Genomic DNA, 19,858 nt, shown 5'->3' on the forward strand with positions numbered 1-19,858 from the left:
GTCTTCCTTCCAGGTTCGTAAGCTCTTGCCAGCTGACTGTTCGAGCCACGATGACGTCACTCCCGTGCATGTGCTTGGAAGCCCCGGGCCACGGTGCTCTGAAGAAACGGCACAGGTATGCCATTCCTTCAGAACGCATGGTCCGAATATCAAAATGGGCTAATATCTCCTAAACGGTTCACATTCAGGACATACTGCATTAATTTTACCTACAGGTAAGTTTTATTATGCAGGTAGAATTATTAAAGACGAGTTTACTATACTACCACTTTAAAAAAAAATTTCTTTTTACACTGTCCCTATACATTATTATTTTTTTTAATCACTTCTATTGTTATCACAAAGAATGTAAACATCCCTTGTGATAGCAACAAAACATGACAGGTCCTCTTTACTGAGACACCTGGGGTCTATTAGACCCCAGATCTCTCCTCTGCCCTTGAAAGCTTCAGATCAAGCTCGGATCGCTTCGATCCGAAGCTTTCACAAGTCGGCAGTGGCCGGTAAACAAGAAACTGGAAGTGAAAAAATACTCGTCCCTTCTGACTTCTCATACTATAGAGATGATCAGGGACGCTCCAATCTCTAATCATCTCTATCGGAACCTTTGGCTTCAGTGCCTTTAGTTTCACTTTAATATGATTTGATGGCTTAGGGCTCATGTACACGGGCTGGGTTTTTTTTTTTTACCACCTAAGCTGGGAGGATGTAAACCTGTTCTGCAGCTGTGGCACCTGCACCTCACCTTGCGCATGCACCATACAACATTACACGTACAGTATCTGTTGAAAAAAAGACTTACTGAAATTATGCAAGATTCAGATGTCAAACTGGCAGCCCTCAGCTGTTGCAAAACTACAAGTCCCATCATGCCTCTGCCTTTGGGAGTCATGCTTGTAACTGTCAATCTTGCAATGCCTCATGGGACTTGTAGTTTGGCAACAGCTGGAGAGCCACGAGTTTGACACCTTCTCCACTGGTGATGTAGCCTTTCCAGGGTCCCATCACCAGTGCCTCACTATGCCGGGAAGTTTGAAGAGGGTAAGCTTGCAACTGAAGCTTTCATTTTGGCCGTGACTTCAGGATGATTAGGAATGAGCATGCAGAGCGTTAGTATTGAAGATTACCGTTAGTCCTCATGCACACGGGACGTTTTTACAGCGCCTGTTTTTGGCTTTTGCCACTTTTTTCTACAGCCAGTAAACTCCCCAGCATGTTCCCCTATGTGCCCATACACAAAGACTGCAAACAGCGTTTTTTGGCTAGAAAAAAAACCACAGAACTAGTGGATTTTTAGAGGAGTTTTTTAAGCTGTAAAAATCCTCTAACGGTGAAAAACGTGGCAAAATGGCGTTTTTGGACTTTTTTTAGCCAAAAAAATATTTTTTGGGGCTAAAAAAAAACCCAAACAAAAAACACAAAAAAAACCACAAAGACCTAAACAAGCACTATCTTTGCAGTACAGGGCAGCCCCACTGCAAGGCAGCATTGTTGTCTTCCCCAGAGATCAGCTTCAAGGGCCTGTTCACACCAGATGCAAGGACAATAAAAATGAACATTTCTCAATGAATGCATTTCACTCTATTGCATTGTGATTACTTGCATTTGAAATGAGTAGAGCAGGATGCATTTTTTGTTCCAACACAACATGCACAAAGGCATGTAAATGCAACATATGTGAATGTAGCTCATTAAAAAAAAAATTACATAGGTTTCATTTAAGTATAAAGAAGAAAAAAAAAAATGGAAACAAAAAATGTCTCAACACATGCAAAAACATAATGCAATGCATTGCGAGATTCATGAAAATGAACTCAGTTGCCTTATCTGTGTGTTTTCCATTGCATTCTGGTGTGAACAGGCCCCTAGACTCCACACCTCCATCCCCACCTGAAATATGTGCAGAGCTATTGTACAACATGGTAACAGTTGCCAACAAACTCCTTTGTGAGATATTTTTGCCTGTTTGTCAGGAACTCCTGTCTGCTTATACAGTGAAAAAAATATACAATAAAAAATCTCTGTGTACATACTGTAATAAAATAGAGCACGGAGCAAAGTGCAGCACAATGCACACAAAGCAGTGAAGTGAGGATTGGTTGGTTGATTGATTGATTGATTAAGTGGTTGGTTGGTGGCTTGCTATGGATTACAGCACTTTGCATTTGGCAACTTGACGCTTGCATCCTAAGCTGGCTATGCGTGGTACAGCTTATACCATTCAGCCATGGTGGTCGGAAGAAATGGACACCGCCTCAACCAGCCCAATTACCCACTTGCCCTCCAGACCATTTACCCCCCTTCCTGACCAGGCCATTACTGCTCTCTGGAGACAAAACTGCCTTCTGAACTCCGCATCACTAAAGATCCCTGAGTCATTACTGCCCTCTGAACTCTGCATAATTTACTACTGACCCCTCAGTCATTACCAACTTATGAACTACGCATTACTTCAGATCCCTAATCTCTGAATCACTTACTACTGACCGAGTCATTGCTGAACCCTGATCTCTGCCATTACTTACCGCCAACCCCTGATCTCTGCATTACCGACCCCTGATCTCTGCATTACCGACCCCTGATCTCTGCATTACCGACCCCTGATCTCTGCATTACCGACCCCTGATCTCTGCATTACCGACCCCTGATCTCTGCATTACCGACCCCTGATCTCTGCATTACCGACCCCTGATCTCTGCATTACCGACCCCTGATCTCTGCATTACCGACCCCTGATCTCTGCATTACCGACCCCTGATCTCTGCATTACCGACCCCTGATCTCTGCATTACCGACCCCTGATCTCTGCATTACCTACTACTGATCACTGATCTCTGCATTACTCACTGCATACCACTGAGTCATTGCTGACCTTTGAATGCTCCATTACTTCTGACCCCTGATCTCTGCATCACTTCTCTGTGACCTCTGTAATCACACTTCATGCGTGAGAGCCACTCAGTCCTGTAAGAATGTTCGCCCCCCACCACCGCTGAATGAAGAAGAATACATTGGTGACATCACCAGACCAGATGGAAGACTGCAGGAAGACAGGGTGCCTTTTCAACCCCTTCCCAACAAATACACGAACGGGACTTCACAGAAGTTTATCTGTGAGCCCACATACTGTATATGTGCTGCTGGGTTTGTCACTGAGAGCTCTGGGCCTTTTACTGACAATCAGTAATCGGAGGGAGCTGTGATTGACTATCACAGTGACCAGTCATTGTATAGCCCACCCCTGTTTTGTTTTATCCAATTAAATGGAGAAAAAGAATCATCATCATTTATTGCATTCTGTATGTAGACAAACTGTATGCATACAGGATACATTAAATAATATCTTATATACATAATATAAGGACTGTATATACAGCCACATACACACAGGATACATACATTATATTGTATACATACAGGATGATTATATAATACATTGTATACACACAGGATCCAATATACAGTATATTACATTTATGCATACAGGATCCAATGTATACATTCACCGGCCACTTTATTAGGTACACCTGTTCAATTGCTCAGTAACGCAAATTGCTAATCAACCAATCACATGGCAGCAACTCAATGCATTTAGGCATCTAGACGTGGTGACGACGACTTGCTGAAGTTCAAATTGAGCATCAGAATGGGGAAGAAAGGGTGACTTTGAATGTGTCATGGTTGTTGGTGCCAGACGAGCTGGTTTGAGTATTTCAAAAACTGCTGATCTACTGGGATTTTCACACACAACCATCTCTAGGGTTTACAGAGAATGGTCCGAAAAAGGTCCTGAAAAATATCCAGTGAGCAGCATTTGTGTGGGCAAAAATGCCTTGTTGATGTCAGAGGAGAATGGGCAGACTGGTTTGAGATGATAGAAAATCAACAGTAACTCAAATAACCACTCGTTACAACCAAGGTATGCAGAATACCATCTCTGAACGCACAACACATCAAACCTTGAAGCAGATGGGCTACAGCAGCAGAAGACCACACCAGGTGTCACTACTGTCAGCTAAGACCAGTAAACGGAGGCTGCAATTCACACAAGCTCACCAAAATTGGACAATAGAAGATTGGAAAAACATTGCCTGGTCTGATGAGTCTCGATTTCAGCTACGGCATTCAGATGGTAGGGTTAGAATTTGACTTTAACAATATGAAAGCACGGATCCATCCTGCCTTGTATCAACGGTTCATACAAATCTGCAGCAACTGCATACTGGCATCATGTCAATATGGTCCAAAATCTGTGAGGAATGTTTCCAGCACCTTGTTGAATCTATGCCATGAAGAATGAAGGCAGTTCTGAAGGCAAAATGGGGTCCAACCCGGTACTAGCAAGGTGTACCTAATAAAGTGGCCAGAGAGTGTACATTAAATTGTATATTTTTCTCCTTGGTAGAAGAGAAAACTGCAAATAAAGAAAAGAGTAAATACATTTAAAAATCGCTTATTCGGTGTCAGGTCAAGGATGGGGTCAAAGGTCATATCCAGGGTCAAAGGTCACTGTTGGTATATTTTGGGAATATGTTACATGTGTCACTCAATGTTAGGGTAGAACATGTAACATATTCCCACTGCTACAGCCGATGCCTTATCAACTCCCCCCCCCCCCCGGCGGTACGGGGAGAGGTTCCTCGTACTAGCTGTCAGTTTTTTTAAAGACAGCGTGGCTGTAGTTCTGTGAATCAGTGAACTACAAGTCCCATCAGCCTTTGCGATTGTCGGCTTGTAGATCTCAATGAACTACTACGGTGCTGTTGAGCACTGTGGTAGTTCATTGAGTCTTCCTGTCTGACTATCTGCTTGCCCGTATGGGATGTACAAGCAGATACACTGACAATTTCCAGGAGTCCTGCATGGCACCAGTGATTTGCAATGCTTTCCTGCCCCCCCCCCCCCCGCAAAAAATAAAAAGTAAATGCACATTATTTTTACATGGAAAAAAAAGAAAATTGGGCATTTATTTAATTTTTTTTTTTAAAGCGAATTTAGGAGTTTTAGTATCAGTTAGTGTCAGTGTGTTTTAGGTAGAAACAAACAAAAAAAGAAGAATTATGAGCCATACTATGGGTACAAACAAAAACTAACATACATAGTTAGTCTGGCTGAAAAAAAGACTAAAGTCCATCCAGTTCAACCATTAAAAAAAAAAATAATAATAGTAGCAAGAACTATACAGCTGTGTTAAACAAAATAAAATTTAAAATTTGTCAAATAAAAAAAAACAAACAAACAAATGTATAATTCACTTGAGTACAAGTATTTGTGATGATATGTCAAAGTTTACTAACATGTCAAAGCTGGAAAACAGTTTTCAGGCATTAATGTTTGTTTTGCCCTTTGTCATGAAGGGGTTAATAGAAAACATCTGGGGGGACTTGAGGGGTAATGGAAGGGGAGAGGTTGGGGATGGTAACGAGAGAGAGAGATGGTCATAAAAGGTGGAGTTCCACTTTAAGACCAGACATCTATCGAGCAGCTTTTATCTCCACGTGATCAGTGCTGGTTGGGGTGTCCACCTTGTTGGGTGTATTGGTGGAGCCAGAAGGTTTACACCCAGAGGCGGACTGACAACTCATGGGGCCCCCTGGGCAATAGGGGATCATGGGGCCCCTGTGTCCTTGCCCAAACTCAAAAAAGCCTTTGAAAAAGGTACCAGGAGCATCTCATGGGGCCCCCTACTGACCCCGGGCCCTCGGGCAGTGCCCGAATTTCCAAATGGTCAGTCCGCCCCTGTGTACACCAGGCAGAGACACCCGTGGAGGAAAAGTGTCTGCAGCACAATGTGCCGAGATAAATCTTTGCAGAATTCAATCCTTTGGAAATTTTACTAAGGAGCCAAAAAAAAAAAAATCTGAATTGCAGCCATCTATCAATCTCGACCCCACTTCCTACAACAGCTGCAAAACACATCCTCACCACGACTTTCCACTGGAAAATGTTTCCCTTTTTATCTCAGCCCTGCCATACATAGATCCCGTGTCTCTACCAGCACACATGTATAACATAATCATCAACTCCAGTTGTATAGCCAAAACTTTTTTTTTTTTTAGTTGCATATATTAGTGAAGGGTTATACTCCCTGCCAGGTACGTTTTTTGCTCTCTCTTCCATTGGGGAAATTTTTCTTTGCTTCCGGTCTCAGAGACACAACAGGAAGTTGGTGGAAATCTCCCAAAGTGATGGGGCTTCTCTCATGCTTTGTTCACATCTAGGTAGGGGGTGGTAAAACCTGAATGGCATGTAGCCACTCAGGGCTTTACACGTGCCGCAGCATAAAAAAAATAAGCGCATCTGGCAGGTGTTATGCAGGTCGAATTCTGAACAAATTTTCTTTAGAAAATTCAGAATTTTCGTGCATTTTGTAACCCAATGGTGCCACCATTGATTTAGAAATTCGACCAACCGAGCCTTCCATTCACCTCATGTTGCTACAGAAAAGTGTTTTCATGGACAAGAATTTTAATTTCTTTCCAGGTCACAGCTCATTTCTTTTTCGTTTATATTTCCCACATGATTCTCCCATCATCGATTCGAAATTCGTTCATTTTTAACCACTTCCTGTCCGGACACTTTTACCCCCTTCCTGTCAAGGGCAATTTTCAGCTTTCAGCGCTATCACACTTTGAATGACAATTGCGCGGTCATGCAATACTGTACCCATATGAATTTTTTACCATTTTTTTGAGACAGATAAAGCTTTATTTTGGTGGTATTTATTCACCGCTGGGATTTTTATTTTTTTTACTATGTAAATGAAAAAGTCCAAAAATTTTGAAAAAAAGTGGGTTTTTTTATAAAATTTTGCAAATAAATAATATTTCATCCTAAATCTTGGCCAAAATTTATTCCGTTATTTTTTTAATAAAAAAAAAAAAATCCAAATTAGTTTATAACCAAACATTATAATTTTTAAACATTTTTTTTTACATTTTTATTTTATTTTTTATTTTTATTTTTTATTTTTACATACTGTCACCTTAGCAGTACAGTGTCACCATGGTGACACTGTACTACTTGTGGGGGGTGATGAAGATTTTTTTTTTTTTTTTTTACACCGATTGCTTTTACACCCATATAGGATGTAAAAGCAATCATTTCTCTTTCTCTCTGTCTGCATTCTTGCAGTCATTGAGAAATACTGAGTGAGCTGTGATTGGTCACAGCTTGTCACATGGTACAAGGCTGTTGTGAATAGCCTTGTACCATGTGACCTCTGTGATCATTCACAGATTTCACACGTAGTAAGCAATGATGTCACAAGTGACATCTTGCTTACTACTTTGCATGTGATCACTGATTCGCCAATCAGTGATCACATGACCGGGACCTCGTACAGAGGTCCCATCCGACGATCGGTGTTTCACTGTGTCCGGAGGACACAGCGGACACCGGATCGCGGTGGTGCGCGCTCCTAGGGAGCGCGCACAGCTAGAAAAGGCGGGTGCCGTTTAGGAACGGCAACCCGACCTTGGACTGCCACCGCCCTGCCGTTTATAAACAGCAGGCGGACGGCAAGAGGTTAAGAAAAATTTCCAACACACTCAATCACTCAGATTCGATGGTCACATGAAAATTGGCCTTTTCTGCGATCCACTAATGGTGCGAAATTCGAACGAAAATTCTTAGAAAAGATTTTTGGAAGAAAATTCTTTTGGAATTCGACCCGTGTGTGGCCGGCTTTACTCCCACCGAACACAACCAATGCAAGTCATAGGGGCCATGTTTCAACCTCTTTGCCACTACATGAAATGCATACATTTGCAGCATGGCAGTGCAGTATTTACAATGGCTAAATGAGGAATGAAGAGGCATTACATCGCCTCCTCACCACCTTTGCCTTTTGAAGAGCATTCCAACGCAGATTGCTTTTCAGAGGGCACTGCACTTTGTTGTTGGGGGGGGGGGTTTGAGCCGTGTTTTTACTGTCCCCCTTATGCTGCAAAGGCAACAGAAGGGGGGTGTTCACATGTCACTGCAAATGCCAAGCCATCCAAGCGAATGGGGCCATTACACAACTGCATATGGTGTGGTGTTGCGGCATTCATGGAGTTAAACAGGCCAGGAGGAGGTGCCTGCTCACTGCTTGTCAAAGGGCTCTGAAAAGCGATCTAAATGCAGCCACTTTGCCGCACATATAAACATAGCCGTAGACAGCAGTCACCAGAACAGGAGTCCCTCCTAGAAAAACTCCCCTACTTCTCGTTCTAGGGGCCTGTAGACAAGTGGCAGGTGGGCACTGCATTGGGGTGGTAGAGGGGAAATGATATAGAGATCCAATGACTGCTAAATCACGTCCTCGTTTGACTTCTGCGAGCAAACAGGGATGGGATTGCATCTGTGCAGACCTGGGTTTGGGTCTGGACCCGGGAGCCAGCTGTCATTCATACTCCAATGAGATGCACGGAAGGGTGTGTGTGTGGGGGGGGATTCCCAGCAGCTGACTTTACAAAGGGGTTGGGATGCTTGTGATCTCAATATCTTTAAAGTTGTATTAAACCCATTAACAAAAAAATGATGTTGCAGCTTAATAATTATTAGATGCAATGACTGCATTAGTTTTCAATTTTTAGTTTGTTTTCCTTCATTTCTGCCAGTAAATTTGTAGTTTTTCAACTTCCTTTAACAAACCAAGTTGTCCAGAAGAAGTGGCAATTACAGGGTTGAGGCAAACCATTTAAAGGGATTCTAAAAGGTTTTTTCTTTTTTTCTGAGGCTGTCATTCACATCGCTGGATAGCAATGAGGCTCAAGTTAAGTATTGAGGGTGCTGGAGGAGCTGCTGCACACAGAAGGATTTTTACCTCCATGAACAGAATGTATGAAGGTAAAAAATCTTGAGTCTTTACAACCATTCTAACACTGACAGGGGTGCTTACAGTGATCAGCTTTTATTCATTTATGTAAAACCTTTACCCCAAAAGAAAAAAAATAAGAAAACCTGTTTGCTTGCTTAACCCCTTGCCCTCCAGAGGATTTAGCCCCCTTCCTGACCAGGCCATTTTTTTGCATTAAGGCGCTTTGTTACTTTTATTGACAATTGCACGGTCATGCAACGCTGCACCCAAATGAAATGTACCTTCTTTTTTTCCCATGAATAGAGCTTTCATTCCTAGCATAAATTCCCCCTCCTAACACAAATTCCCTCACCATTCCCTCTCTGAACACAAGTCCCCCAACACAATTTTCCCCCTTAATCCCCCCTCCTAACACAAATCCCCTCAAACCCCCATCCCCCCTTTAACACATATACTCCCTCCTAGCACAACCATCCCATCTTTTAAAACACAAATCCACTCAATCACCTCTCTTAGCCCAAATTCCCCACCCCCCATCCTCTCTCCTAACACAAATCACCTCAATCACCTCTCCTAGCACTAATTCCCCCCCCCCATACCCTATCCTAGCATGACTCCCCCATCCCCCCCCCGCAATCCCCTCTCTTAGCCCATTTCCCCCCCCCCATCCTCTCTCCTAACACAAATCCCCTCAATCACCTCTTCTAGCACTAATCCCCCCACTATACCTTATCCTTGCAAAAATTCCCCCACACACACCCTCACCTAGCACACGTCCCCCCTCCTAGCACCCCCCCCCCTCCCCTCTCCTAACACCAATCCCTCCTGCCAGCACAGCCCCCCCAAATCCCTCCACCCAGCACCAATCCTCTTCCTTCAGTCCCCCCACCTAGAACAAATTTCCCAAATCCTTCCTCTAGCTAAAACCCCTCTAAATTTCACTCCCTTGCATACAATCCTCCCACCTTTTTTAAATCCCCATGACTTTTAGCATACATCCCACCTAGCCCACCCCCACCTCCCTGCTAGTCCTAGCACATATCCCCCTATTCCTTCTCCTAGCACTCCCCGCTCATTCCCATGTCAGCAGAAAGGATGGTTACCCTTTGCCCCTTCTTTCATTGCGTAAAGTTTCCCTGGCCTGTAAGCTTCCCTCCCAGGTAGAGGTGCAGGTTGTGCTCTCACTCCTGTCAGTGCAGCGATCCTCCATACAGCAGGTTAAACAGGATCGCTCTGGATTGGGGCTGTATAGTTTGATTACCCCGCCCCCTATCTCCTACAAGACTGCTCATCTCTTGGCAACAAGGAGCCAGGGAATGAATCGAACACTGAACATGCTAATGTAAGAGTGATTCTGTATCATCTTCTTTATGGAGGATCGCTCAACTGACAGGAGAGGAGAGCACAGCCTGCACCTCCCTCCTGTCATTCCTCCTTTGCAGCCTTCACTGCTCCAGACTGCCCTCCCCTTGTCCCAGCCACAAGTGCTGTGATGAGGAAGGGCACTCAGTGGCTAGGCACAGTGTCCATGGAAAGATCAGCTGAAATTAGGGGGGCTGTAGCCCACCCCAGCATCCCCCAAGATCCTGCCATGGCAGAGAGTAGGGATACCAGCAGCTGCGACAATGCGCCCTAGGCAGCTGCCTAGTTATCCTAGTGGTAGCACTGGCCCTGGCTACTGTCCATAGATGTCTTCATTGCTTCTCCATCCCAGGAAGTGCATTGCTGGCCAAATCACCGTGTGATGATAAAACAAAACAAACACAGAAAAAAGAAAACGAATGCAACCACCACACCTACGGATTTTTAAGCTGCAATATACTGTATTATAGTTTTCCTGTGGATTTAACTATAAGGGGAGTCCAATAGGCTGCATTTTTCTGGGAACTCCAGTGGTAAAATATGCCTGCCAAAGTCCCTAAAGCGGTAATAAACCCAAAACCGCAATATATTGCAGCTTACCAATCATTAGATGTTGGTGGCTGCCTTCATTGTCTTTTATTATGCTTTTTCTCGCTATTTTCTCCTGGTGATCTGGCCAGTAACGCACCTCCTGTATTAGAATGCCTCCACTCTGGAAGAACAAGCACAGGGGGCACCATTGGTAGCAGCATTGACAGTCTGGAAGGGAGGGGAGAGTTAGATGTACTACCAGATTTAAATACACTAACAAATTTGTGTGTACTGCAGATGTGAGGGGGGGGGGGGGGGGCAGCTGAGAAAGGCAGAAGAAGAGCACTGTATACAGTGACTGGCTGTCACTATATGTCAGTGACAGTTTTTAAATGTAATTACCAACTTTTTTTTTTTCTTCACTATAGCTCACAGAATCAGCTGTCACTTTCCCCCCCAAGGCTAATTCCTTTACCTCCAGGGAAAGTAAAACCTGTTCTGTGAGCTATAGTGAAGAAAAAAAAAAGCTGGCAATTGCAATTAAAAACTGGTATATAGTGACAGCCAGTGAGGGAGCCTCTCTGTATACACTGCTCCCCTCCTTGCACACACTGCCCCCCACCCCCTCCCCCCTGCAAAGAGGACCTGTCACTCATATGCTATCACATTGACTATTGATCCTCTATGTGATAGCAATAAAATTCTTAGTTAAAAAAAAAAATAATAATATACAGAAAAGTAGAAAAAAAAATTTGGAGCCTTCCCACCTCCACATACGCAGACATTTCGGTTTCTGCTCGGTTTTCGGCCACATACATTCTGAATTTTCGCTATCGGTTTCGGCACCAGAATTTTCATTTTTGTGCACCACAACAACATAAAGCTCACACTGCAGTTACATATGAAGTCCTATCAGCAGTTTTTTTTTGGCGATAAAGGTTTTACATAAATAAAAATTGATTATTGTAAGCACCCGTCATTAGTAAATAACCTGTCTCAACACTCTGCTACATTTGCAGGAGGGGTTCGTTAGGCTTTTTTCCTTCCGTTTTCACCAACACTCTGCATGAAGGAGCAATGGAGACAGCACCATTGTCAGTCTGGGGGAAGGGGAGTGTTAGATGGACTAGCAGATTTAAGTACACTTACTAATTGAAGCCAAACTCCAGCTAACAGTTTTTTTCCCTTTTGGGATAAACGTTTTACATAAATAAAAGCTGATCATTGTAAGCACCCCTGTCAGCTGTAAATAGTTGGTCTCGTCCCTCTAACTGCTACAGCTGTTAGAGAGACCAGATCACTAGGTGAAAATAAAAGAAAGCCTAAAAAAGAAAACTAATGCAGCCATCACATCTAAGAATTGGTAAGCTGCAATATAATAAATGTTTGCTTTTGGATTTAATACCCCTTTAAAATGGAACTAGGAGCTAAATACAAAAGACATGTGCGGGGCAGTCAGTAGCATTAATTACAGTTTTTGTTTTTTTGTCCTCCTTGCAAGTCTAGGTTCACACCTAAGCGTTTTACGCAGCATTTTGCAGAAACGCACTACAATCCATTTAACATGATTTCCTATGGGACAGGTTCACATCTCCACGGTTTCACCCGATGCGTTCTTTGGAAAGGGTCAGGGACTTTTTTAAAATGCAAAACGTTGCGTTTTTGGTTCTATAGACTTCAATGGAGATGCTGCAGAAAAACATTGAATGCGTTTTTGATGTGTTTAAATCTGCCTAGCCACAATGGGAAAAGGAACGCATCAAAAACACATGTGCATTTTATATGATGGGTTTAGTGTCATTTTGGCTTTCCCTTGTGTTCCTGGGGGGGGGGGGATATCACGGGGTGTGTTGAGGTTGGCTGGCTGCAGGCTCGCCTTCGTCGTGTTGTGGCAGTTTTCTGGTGTGGGGTGGCACCAGGGGTGTTGGTTGTGGTGCAGCCTGCTGGGATTTATTTCAGGTACTTATATAGCGCCATCAATTTACACAGCACTTCACATATATATTGTACATTCACATCAGTCCCTAACCCTCAAGGGGCGTACAATCTAAGGTCCCTAACTCACATTCATACATACACATACTAGGGACAAGTTATACAGGATCCAATTAACCTACAAGCATGTCTTAGGAGTGTGGGAGGAAACCCACGCAGGCACAGAGAGAACATGCAAACTCCAGACAGGTGGTGCCGTGGTTGGGATTTGAACCAACGGCCCCTAGTACTGCCAGGCGGAAGTGTTAACCCTTTATCCACTGTGCTGCCCTATGGACTTTTTGATTGTCGTTGTTGCTTTTGATATGTTTTCTGTGATAGAATGATGTGGTTTTTAACCATCAATTTGTTGCGGTTATGTCTTTGCTGGTACCAAGAAAATCCTGTTGCCCCTGTAGATTCTTCCATATTTCAAGCTCGAAAGAGCAGGGCCCTCGAACCCCTCATGTATTGTATTGTTTCTGTCTTGTCTCATGTTCTGTCCCCCTTGCTATTGTACAGCGCTGAGAAAACCCTTTGGCGCTATATAAATACTGTATAATAATAATAATATTTTGCAATAAAAACATGACAGAGCTTTGAAATAAAAAAACAAAACGCATGTGCAAAAACGCACTGCAGAAACAGATCACATGCAAACTGCATAGGTGTCGAACCTAGCCTAACACAGACTAGGTTCGACACCTAGGGAGGACTGACAACTCATGGGGGCCCCCGGGTAATAGGGGGGGGGGGGGATCATGGGGCCCCTGTGTCCTCGCCCACACTCAAACCACACCCCAAAAAACCCTATGAAAAGTTACCAGGGGAATCTCATGGGGCCCACTACTGACCCCGGGCCCTCAGGCAGTGCCAAAATGATCAGTCCGCCCCTGCTTGTACCTGTACAGGACGGTTCTCACCAACCATTTCAGCATGCAGGAGTTTAGATACACTTTAATCTCCTCTTTTCTTCTCTCCCCCCGCAAATCCCCCCTCATTCTATAATACCACTTTTCCAAAAACTAAGAGACCCCCGCTGTGATGGCCGCAGCAGATTTGCACAAATGCCTCCATGTTTCAGGAGCGCTGACCCTTTAAATAGTAAAAGTCCTCTGCGCTGCTGTGATGGCCGCAGCAGATTTGCACAAATGCCTCCATGTTTCAGGAGCGCTGACCCTTTAAATAGTAAAAGTCCTCTGCGCTGCTGCCTCAGGCTCCACATGAAGCTTGCAGATCGGATCTCTGTACCATGCAAAAAAAACATTTGGAAACTTTTTGCCGCAGCCGCCAATTCCTGATCTTTCGCTGTGACAGTAAGAAGGGAACTTACGTGAATCGCACGATTCTTTCTCCTAGAAAGGCCAGGAAGACCCCAACCAGTGTGACTTTCAGCAGTTTCCCCATGCCTGCAGTGCTGCTATGTGCTTCGCCCTACAAAGGAAGAGCTGAAGAGGGCGGATCCTACAACCCCAGGAACTTTCTACACAATCCTGTCAGCTGCTGGCCTTGTTTGTGTAATAGAACACATTTGTGAAGGAGGCAGTGAAGTTGGGGCCTTGTCACACCCGAACAACCTTCCTGCATGAAAATGCATTTCAAACACAAATCCCATTCTGTCCTATGAGGCTGGCTCACAGCTATGTGCTGCAGTTCACTGTGTTTTTAACCCCTTCCTGACCATGCGATAGACAAAAGATGACTACAGCATGGCCACCCAGTTCTGGAAGGGGGTCTTTGGATGTCATCTGAGAACCACGCCCCCCGTATGCCCCCTGGGTTGTGCAGCTGGCACACTCTGTGATCGCTGTGTTCTTCAGATACAGCTAATCACAGATCACAGTAAAGGGCCAATCACAGAGGCCCGGTACCATCAGTACCTATCAGTGCTGTCTATCAGTGCCACTTATCAATGCCTCCTCATCAGTACCCATCAGTGCTGCATATCAGTGCCTCCTTATCAGTACCCATCAGTGCTGCCTATCAGTGCCCACCAGTGCCTCCTCATCAGTACCCATCAGTGCTGCCTATCAGTGCCACTTATTAGTGCCTTCTCATCAGTACCTATCAGTGCCTCCTCATCAGTACCCATCAGTACTGCTTATCAGTGCCACCTATGAGTGCCTCATCAGTACCTATCAGTGCTGTCTATCAGTGCCACCTATCAGTGCCTCCTCATCAGGACCCATCAGTACTGCTTATCAGTGCCCATCAGTGCCACCTATAAGTGCCTCCTCATCAGTACCTATCAATGCCTCCTCATCAGTACCTATCAGTGACACCTATCAGTGCCCATCAGTGATGCCTATCAGTGCCCATCAGTGATGCCTATCAGTGTAGCCTCATTAATGCTACCTATCAGTGCAGCCTCATCAGTGTCCATCGGTGAAGTAGAAAAATTACTTATTTGCAACATTGTATAACAGAAAAACTTTTTTTTTTTTAAATTGTTGGAATTTTTCCTTTATTATTATACAGGATTTATATTGCGCCAACAGTTTGCTCAGCGCTTTACAATATAACAGGAGACAATACAGCAACAATACAGTTCAATACAAGAGGGTTAGGAGGGCCCTGGTCCTGGGATCTTACAATCTAAGAGGGAGGGGCTAGTGGTACAAAAGGTAGTAACTGTGGGGGGTGGACTGGTTGAAAGAGTAGAAAATTTCCTTGTTTAGCAAAAAATAAAAACGCCAGTGACAATTAAATACCACCGGAAGAAAGCTCTATCTGTCTCAAAACAATGTTACAAAGTTATTGTGGGTAAAGTGTTGCATGACCGCGCAATTCAAAGTGCGACAGTGCTGAAAGCTGAAAATTGGCCTGGCAGGAATGGGGATAAAAATGTGTGGTATTCAAGTGGTTAAAGCTGAATTCCAGGCAGAAAGACTTTTATTTGAATATATTCCTCAATGGCTGCAATGGATATAAGTCTCCTTTGTGTGCACCTAAACCCTTTACAAACCCAGTTATTACCTTGGAAAAGCAGGTAGCACAGTGGCTAAGTGACAGTTTGGTACCCTGTGGTGCCGTTCATCTTGAAGAGAGCCTTAATGCACCTAAGCATTGCACCACAGCGACTTGTGTTGTAGTTCACAAATGTGAACCAGCTGTGCACTGTGGTACTAAGTTAAAGCGGTATTAAACCCCAAACTAAAAATGTTATGTATTGCAGTTTACCAATCATTAGATTTGGTGGCTGCGTAATTTTTCTTTCTTTGGTGTTCTTCCCCCTCTGTTTTTACCTGGTGATCCAGTCAGTAACACAACTCCTGTATTATTGAGACACCACTCTGGAGAAATGAGCACAGGAGGCACAGCAGACATCAGCATTGGCAGTCTGGGGAGAGGGGAGTGTTATGCTTCATGTACACAAGCCTACTCTGACCGCAGGCCGCTGGGAAACGCAAAACACGGCAAAACACGGTACCTTGGTTGCTGTGTTTTGCCGCATTTTCCCGTGGTCGACAGTCAACACATTCCTATTCTGAACGCGATTCTTTCGCGTTCAGGAGATGGAAGTTTAACCTCACCTAAACACAGCAGCTCTTAAAGTGTTACTAAACCCAGGACCCTGCATTCACTATATCTGGTCTCCCCGTACCCTGCATTCACTATATCTGGTCTCCCCGTACCCTGCATTCACTATATCTGGTCTCCCCGTACCCTGCATTCACTATATCTGGTCTCCCCATACCCTACATTCACTATATCTGGTCTCCCCGGACCCTGCATTCACTATATCCGGTCTGCCCGGACCCTGCATTCACTATATCCGGTCTCCCCGGACCCGCATTCACTATATCCGGTCTCCCCGAACCCTGCATTCACTATATCCGGTCTCCCCAGACCCTGCATTCACTATATCTGGTCTCCCCGTACCCTGCATTCACTATATCTGGTCTCCCCGTACCCTACATTCACTATATCTGGTCTCCCCGGACCCTGCATTCACTATATCTGGTCTCCCCGGACCCTGCATTCACTATATCTGGTCTCCCCGGACCCTGCATTCACTATATCTGGTCTGCCCGGACCCTGCATTCACTATATCCGGTCTCCCCGGACCCTGCATTCACTATATCCGGTCTCCCCGAACCCTGCATTCACTATATCTGGTCTCCCCAGACCCTGCATTCACTATATCTGGTCTCCCCGTACCCTGCATTCACTATATCTGGTCTCCCCGTACCCTACATTCACTATATCTGGTCTCCCCGGACCCTGCATTCACTATATCTGGTCTCCCCGGACCCTGCATTCACTATATCCGGTCTCCCCAGACCCTGCATTCACTATATCTGGTCTCCCCAGACCCTGCATTCACTATATCAGGTCTCCCCGTACCCTGCATTCACTATATCTGGTCTCCCCGTACCCTACATTCACTATATCTGGTCTCCCCGGACCCTGCATTCACTATATCTGGTCTCCCCGGACCCTGCATTCACTATATCCGGTCTCCCCGGACCCTGCATTCACTATATCCGGTCTCCCAGGACCCTGCATTCACTATATCCGGTCTCCCCGGACCCTGCATTCACTATATCCGGTCTCCCAGGACCCTGCATTCACTATATCCGGTCTCCCCGGACCCTGCATGCACTATATCCGGTCTCCCCGGAGCCTGCATACACTATATCCGGTCTCCCCGGACCCTGCATTCACTATATCCGGTCTCCCCGAACCCTGCATTCACTATATCCGGTCTCCCCGGACCCTGCATTCACTATATCCGGTCTCCCCGTACCCTGCATTCACTATATCCGGTCTCCCCGGACCCTGCATTCACTATATCCGGACTCCCCGGACCCTGCATTCACTATATCCGGTCTCCCCGGACCCTGCATTCACTATATCCTGTCTCCCCGGACCCTGCATTCACTATATCCGTTCTCCCCGGACCCTGCATTCACTATATCCGGTCTCTCCGGACCCTGCATTCACTATATCCGGTCTCCCAGGACCCTGCATTCACTATATCCGGTCTCCCAGGACCCTGCATTCACTATATCCGGTCTCCCCGGACCCTGCATGCACTATATCCGGTCTCCCCGGACCCTGCATTCACTATATCCGGTCTCCCCGGACCCTGCATTCACTATATCCGGTCTCCCCGAACCCTGCATTCACTATATCCGGTCTCCACGAACCCTGCATTCACTATATCCGGTCTCCCCGTACCCTGCATTCACTATATCCGGTCTCCCCGGACCCTGCATTCACTATATCCGGACTCCCCGGACCCTGCATTCAATATATCCGGTCTCCCCGGACCCTGCATTCACTATATCCGGTCTCCCCGGACCCTGCATTCACTATATCCGGTCTCCCCGGACCCTGCATTCACTATATCCGGTCTCCCCGGACCCTGCATTCACTATATCCGGTCTCCCAGGACCCTGCATTCACTATATCCGGTCTCCCCGGACCCTGCATTCACTATATCCGGTCTCCCAGGACAATGCATTCACTATATCTGGTCTCCCCGTACCCTGCATTCACTATATCCGGTCTCCCCGTACCCTGCATTCACTCTATCCGGTCTCCCCGGACCCTGCATTCACTATATCCGGTCTCCCCGGACCCTGCATTCACTATATCCGGTCTCCCCGGACCCTGCATTCACTATATCCGGTCTCCCCGGACCCTGCATTCACTATATCCGGTCTCCCCGGACCCTGCATTCACTATATCCGGTCTCCCCGGACCCTGCATTCACTATATCCGGTCTCCCCGGACCCTGCATTCACTATATCCGGTCTCCCCGGACCCTGCATTCACTATATCTGGTCTCCCAGGACCCTGCATTCACTATATCTGGTCTCCCCGTACCCTGCATTCACTATATCCGGTCTCCCCGTACCCTGCATTCACTCTATCCGGTCTCCCCGGACCCTGCATTCACTCTATCCGGTCTCCCCGGACCCTGCATTCACTATATCCGGTCTCCCCGGACCCTGCATTCACTATATCCGGTCTCCCCGGACCCTGCATTCACTATATCCGGTCTCCCCGGAACCTGCATTCACTATATCTGGTCTCCCAGGACCCTGCATTCACTATATCTGGTCTCCCCGGACCCTGCATGCACTATATCTGGTCTCCCCGGACCCTGCATTCACTATATCTGGTCTCCCAGGACCCTGCATTCACTATATCTGGTCTCCCCGGACCCTGCATGCACTATATCTGGTCTCCCCGGACCCTGCATGCACTATATCTGGTCTCCCAGGACCCTGCATTCACTATATCTGGTCTCCCTGGCCCCTGCATTCACTATATCTGGTCTCCCTGGACCCTGCATTCACTCTATCTGCTCTCCCACAGTACACACAACATGGAAATGCAATTATTTTAGTAAATATAAACGGCTAAATAACTGAAGAAATAAATATATCAAGAGTATATTCACAGCACAAAAGCACACACCAAAAAAATAAAATAAATAATTCGAAGTGACCTAACAACTTAATGAGTGAATAGCAAATAACATGAATAAATGGAACATGCATAGTGCTTCTGCCTTAAATAGTGAATACAGTAATTCCCCGACTTACGAACATTCCAGTTGCAAACTTTCAGAGTAAAGAGGAAAAGGTGATGTCAGGCTTCAAAGCAGCAAAGGACAGACTTACTCTGTTGTTTGGTGGCAATGCTTCCGGTGATATGAAACTAAAGCCTGTCTTAGTTTACCATTCAGAGAACCCAAGAGCCCTCAAATACATAGCCAAGGGCTCTCTACCTGTTGTGTGGAAGAGTAACTCCAAAGCCTGGGTTGCAGAGGCCATTTTGCAGGACTGGTTTTTCCACCATTTTATCCCAGAAATAGAGAAATATTGTTTGGAGAAAGGTATCCCATTCAACATCCTTTTACTGCTTGACTATGCACCAGGTCACCCCCAATTCATGGATGACTTTCATCCCAACGTCAAAGTAGTGCATCTGCCACCGAATACTACAGCGCTCATCCAACCTATGGACCAAGGAGTTATTGTGACTTTCAAGAAATATTATTTACGTCACACTTTTTGTCAGGCAGTGAAGGCTATTGATGAAACAGGAACAACCTTGCAACAATTTTGGAAGGACTATAACATCTACAAGGCCATAAAAAACATCAACTTCACGTGGCGTGAGGTTTCGGCTGTCACCATGAATGGGGTTTGGAAGAACCCTTGCCTGCAG

General features: G+C 45.5%; 1 protein-coding gene across 1 annotated transcript in view; it reads right to left on the reverse strand.

Annotated features, from left to right (window-relative positions):
- The window catches only part of LOC149439143 (serum paraoxonase/arylesterase 2-like), a gene marked incomplete at its 3' end in the record, with an annotated part of 31,151 nt that extends 16,990 nt beyond the window's left edge, over positions 1 to 14,161 (reverse strand). The window contains exon 1 of the mRNA XM_089659399.1: positions 14,004 to 14,161. Coding sequence (XP_089515525.1) covers positions 14,004 to 14,077 — 74 coding nt within the window. The remainder of the gene's footprint in view (positions 1 to 14,003) is intronic.
- Positions 14,162 to 19,858: the final 5,697 nt, after the last annotated feature.

This window comes from Staurois parvus, unplaced genomic scaffold (assembly GCF_062004578.1).
Source record: "Staurois parvus isolate SC_StPar_1 unplaced genomic scaffold, SC_StPar_1.0 ptg001152l, whole genome shotgun sequence".
Classification (NCBI taxonomy): domain Eukaryota; kingdom Metazoa; phylum Chordata; class Amphibia; order Anura; family Ranidae; genus Staurois; species Staurois parvus.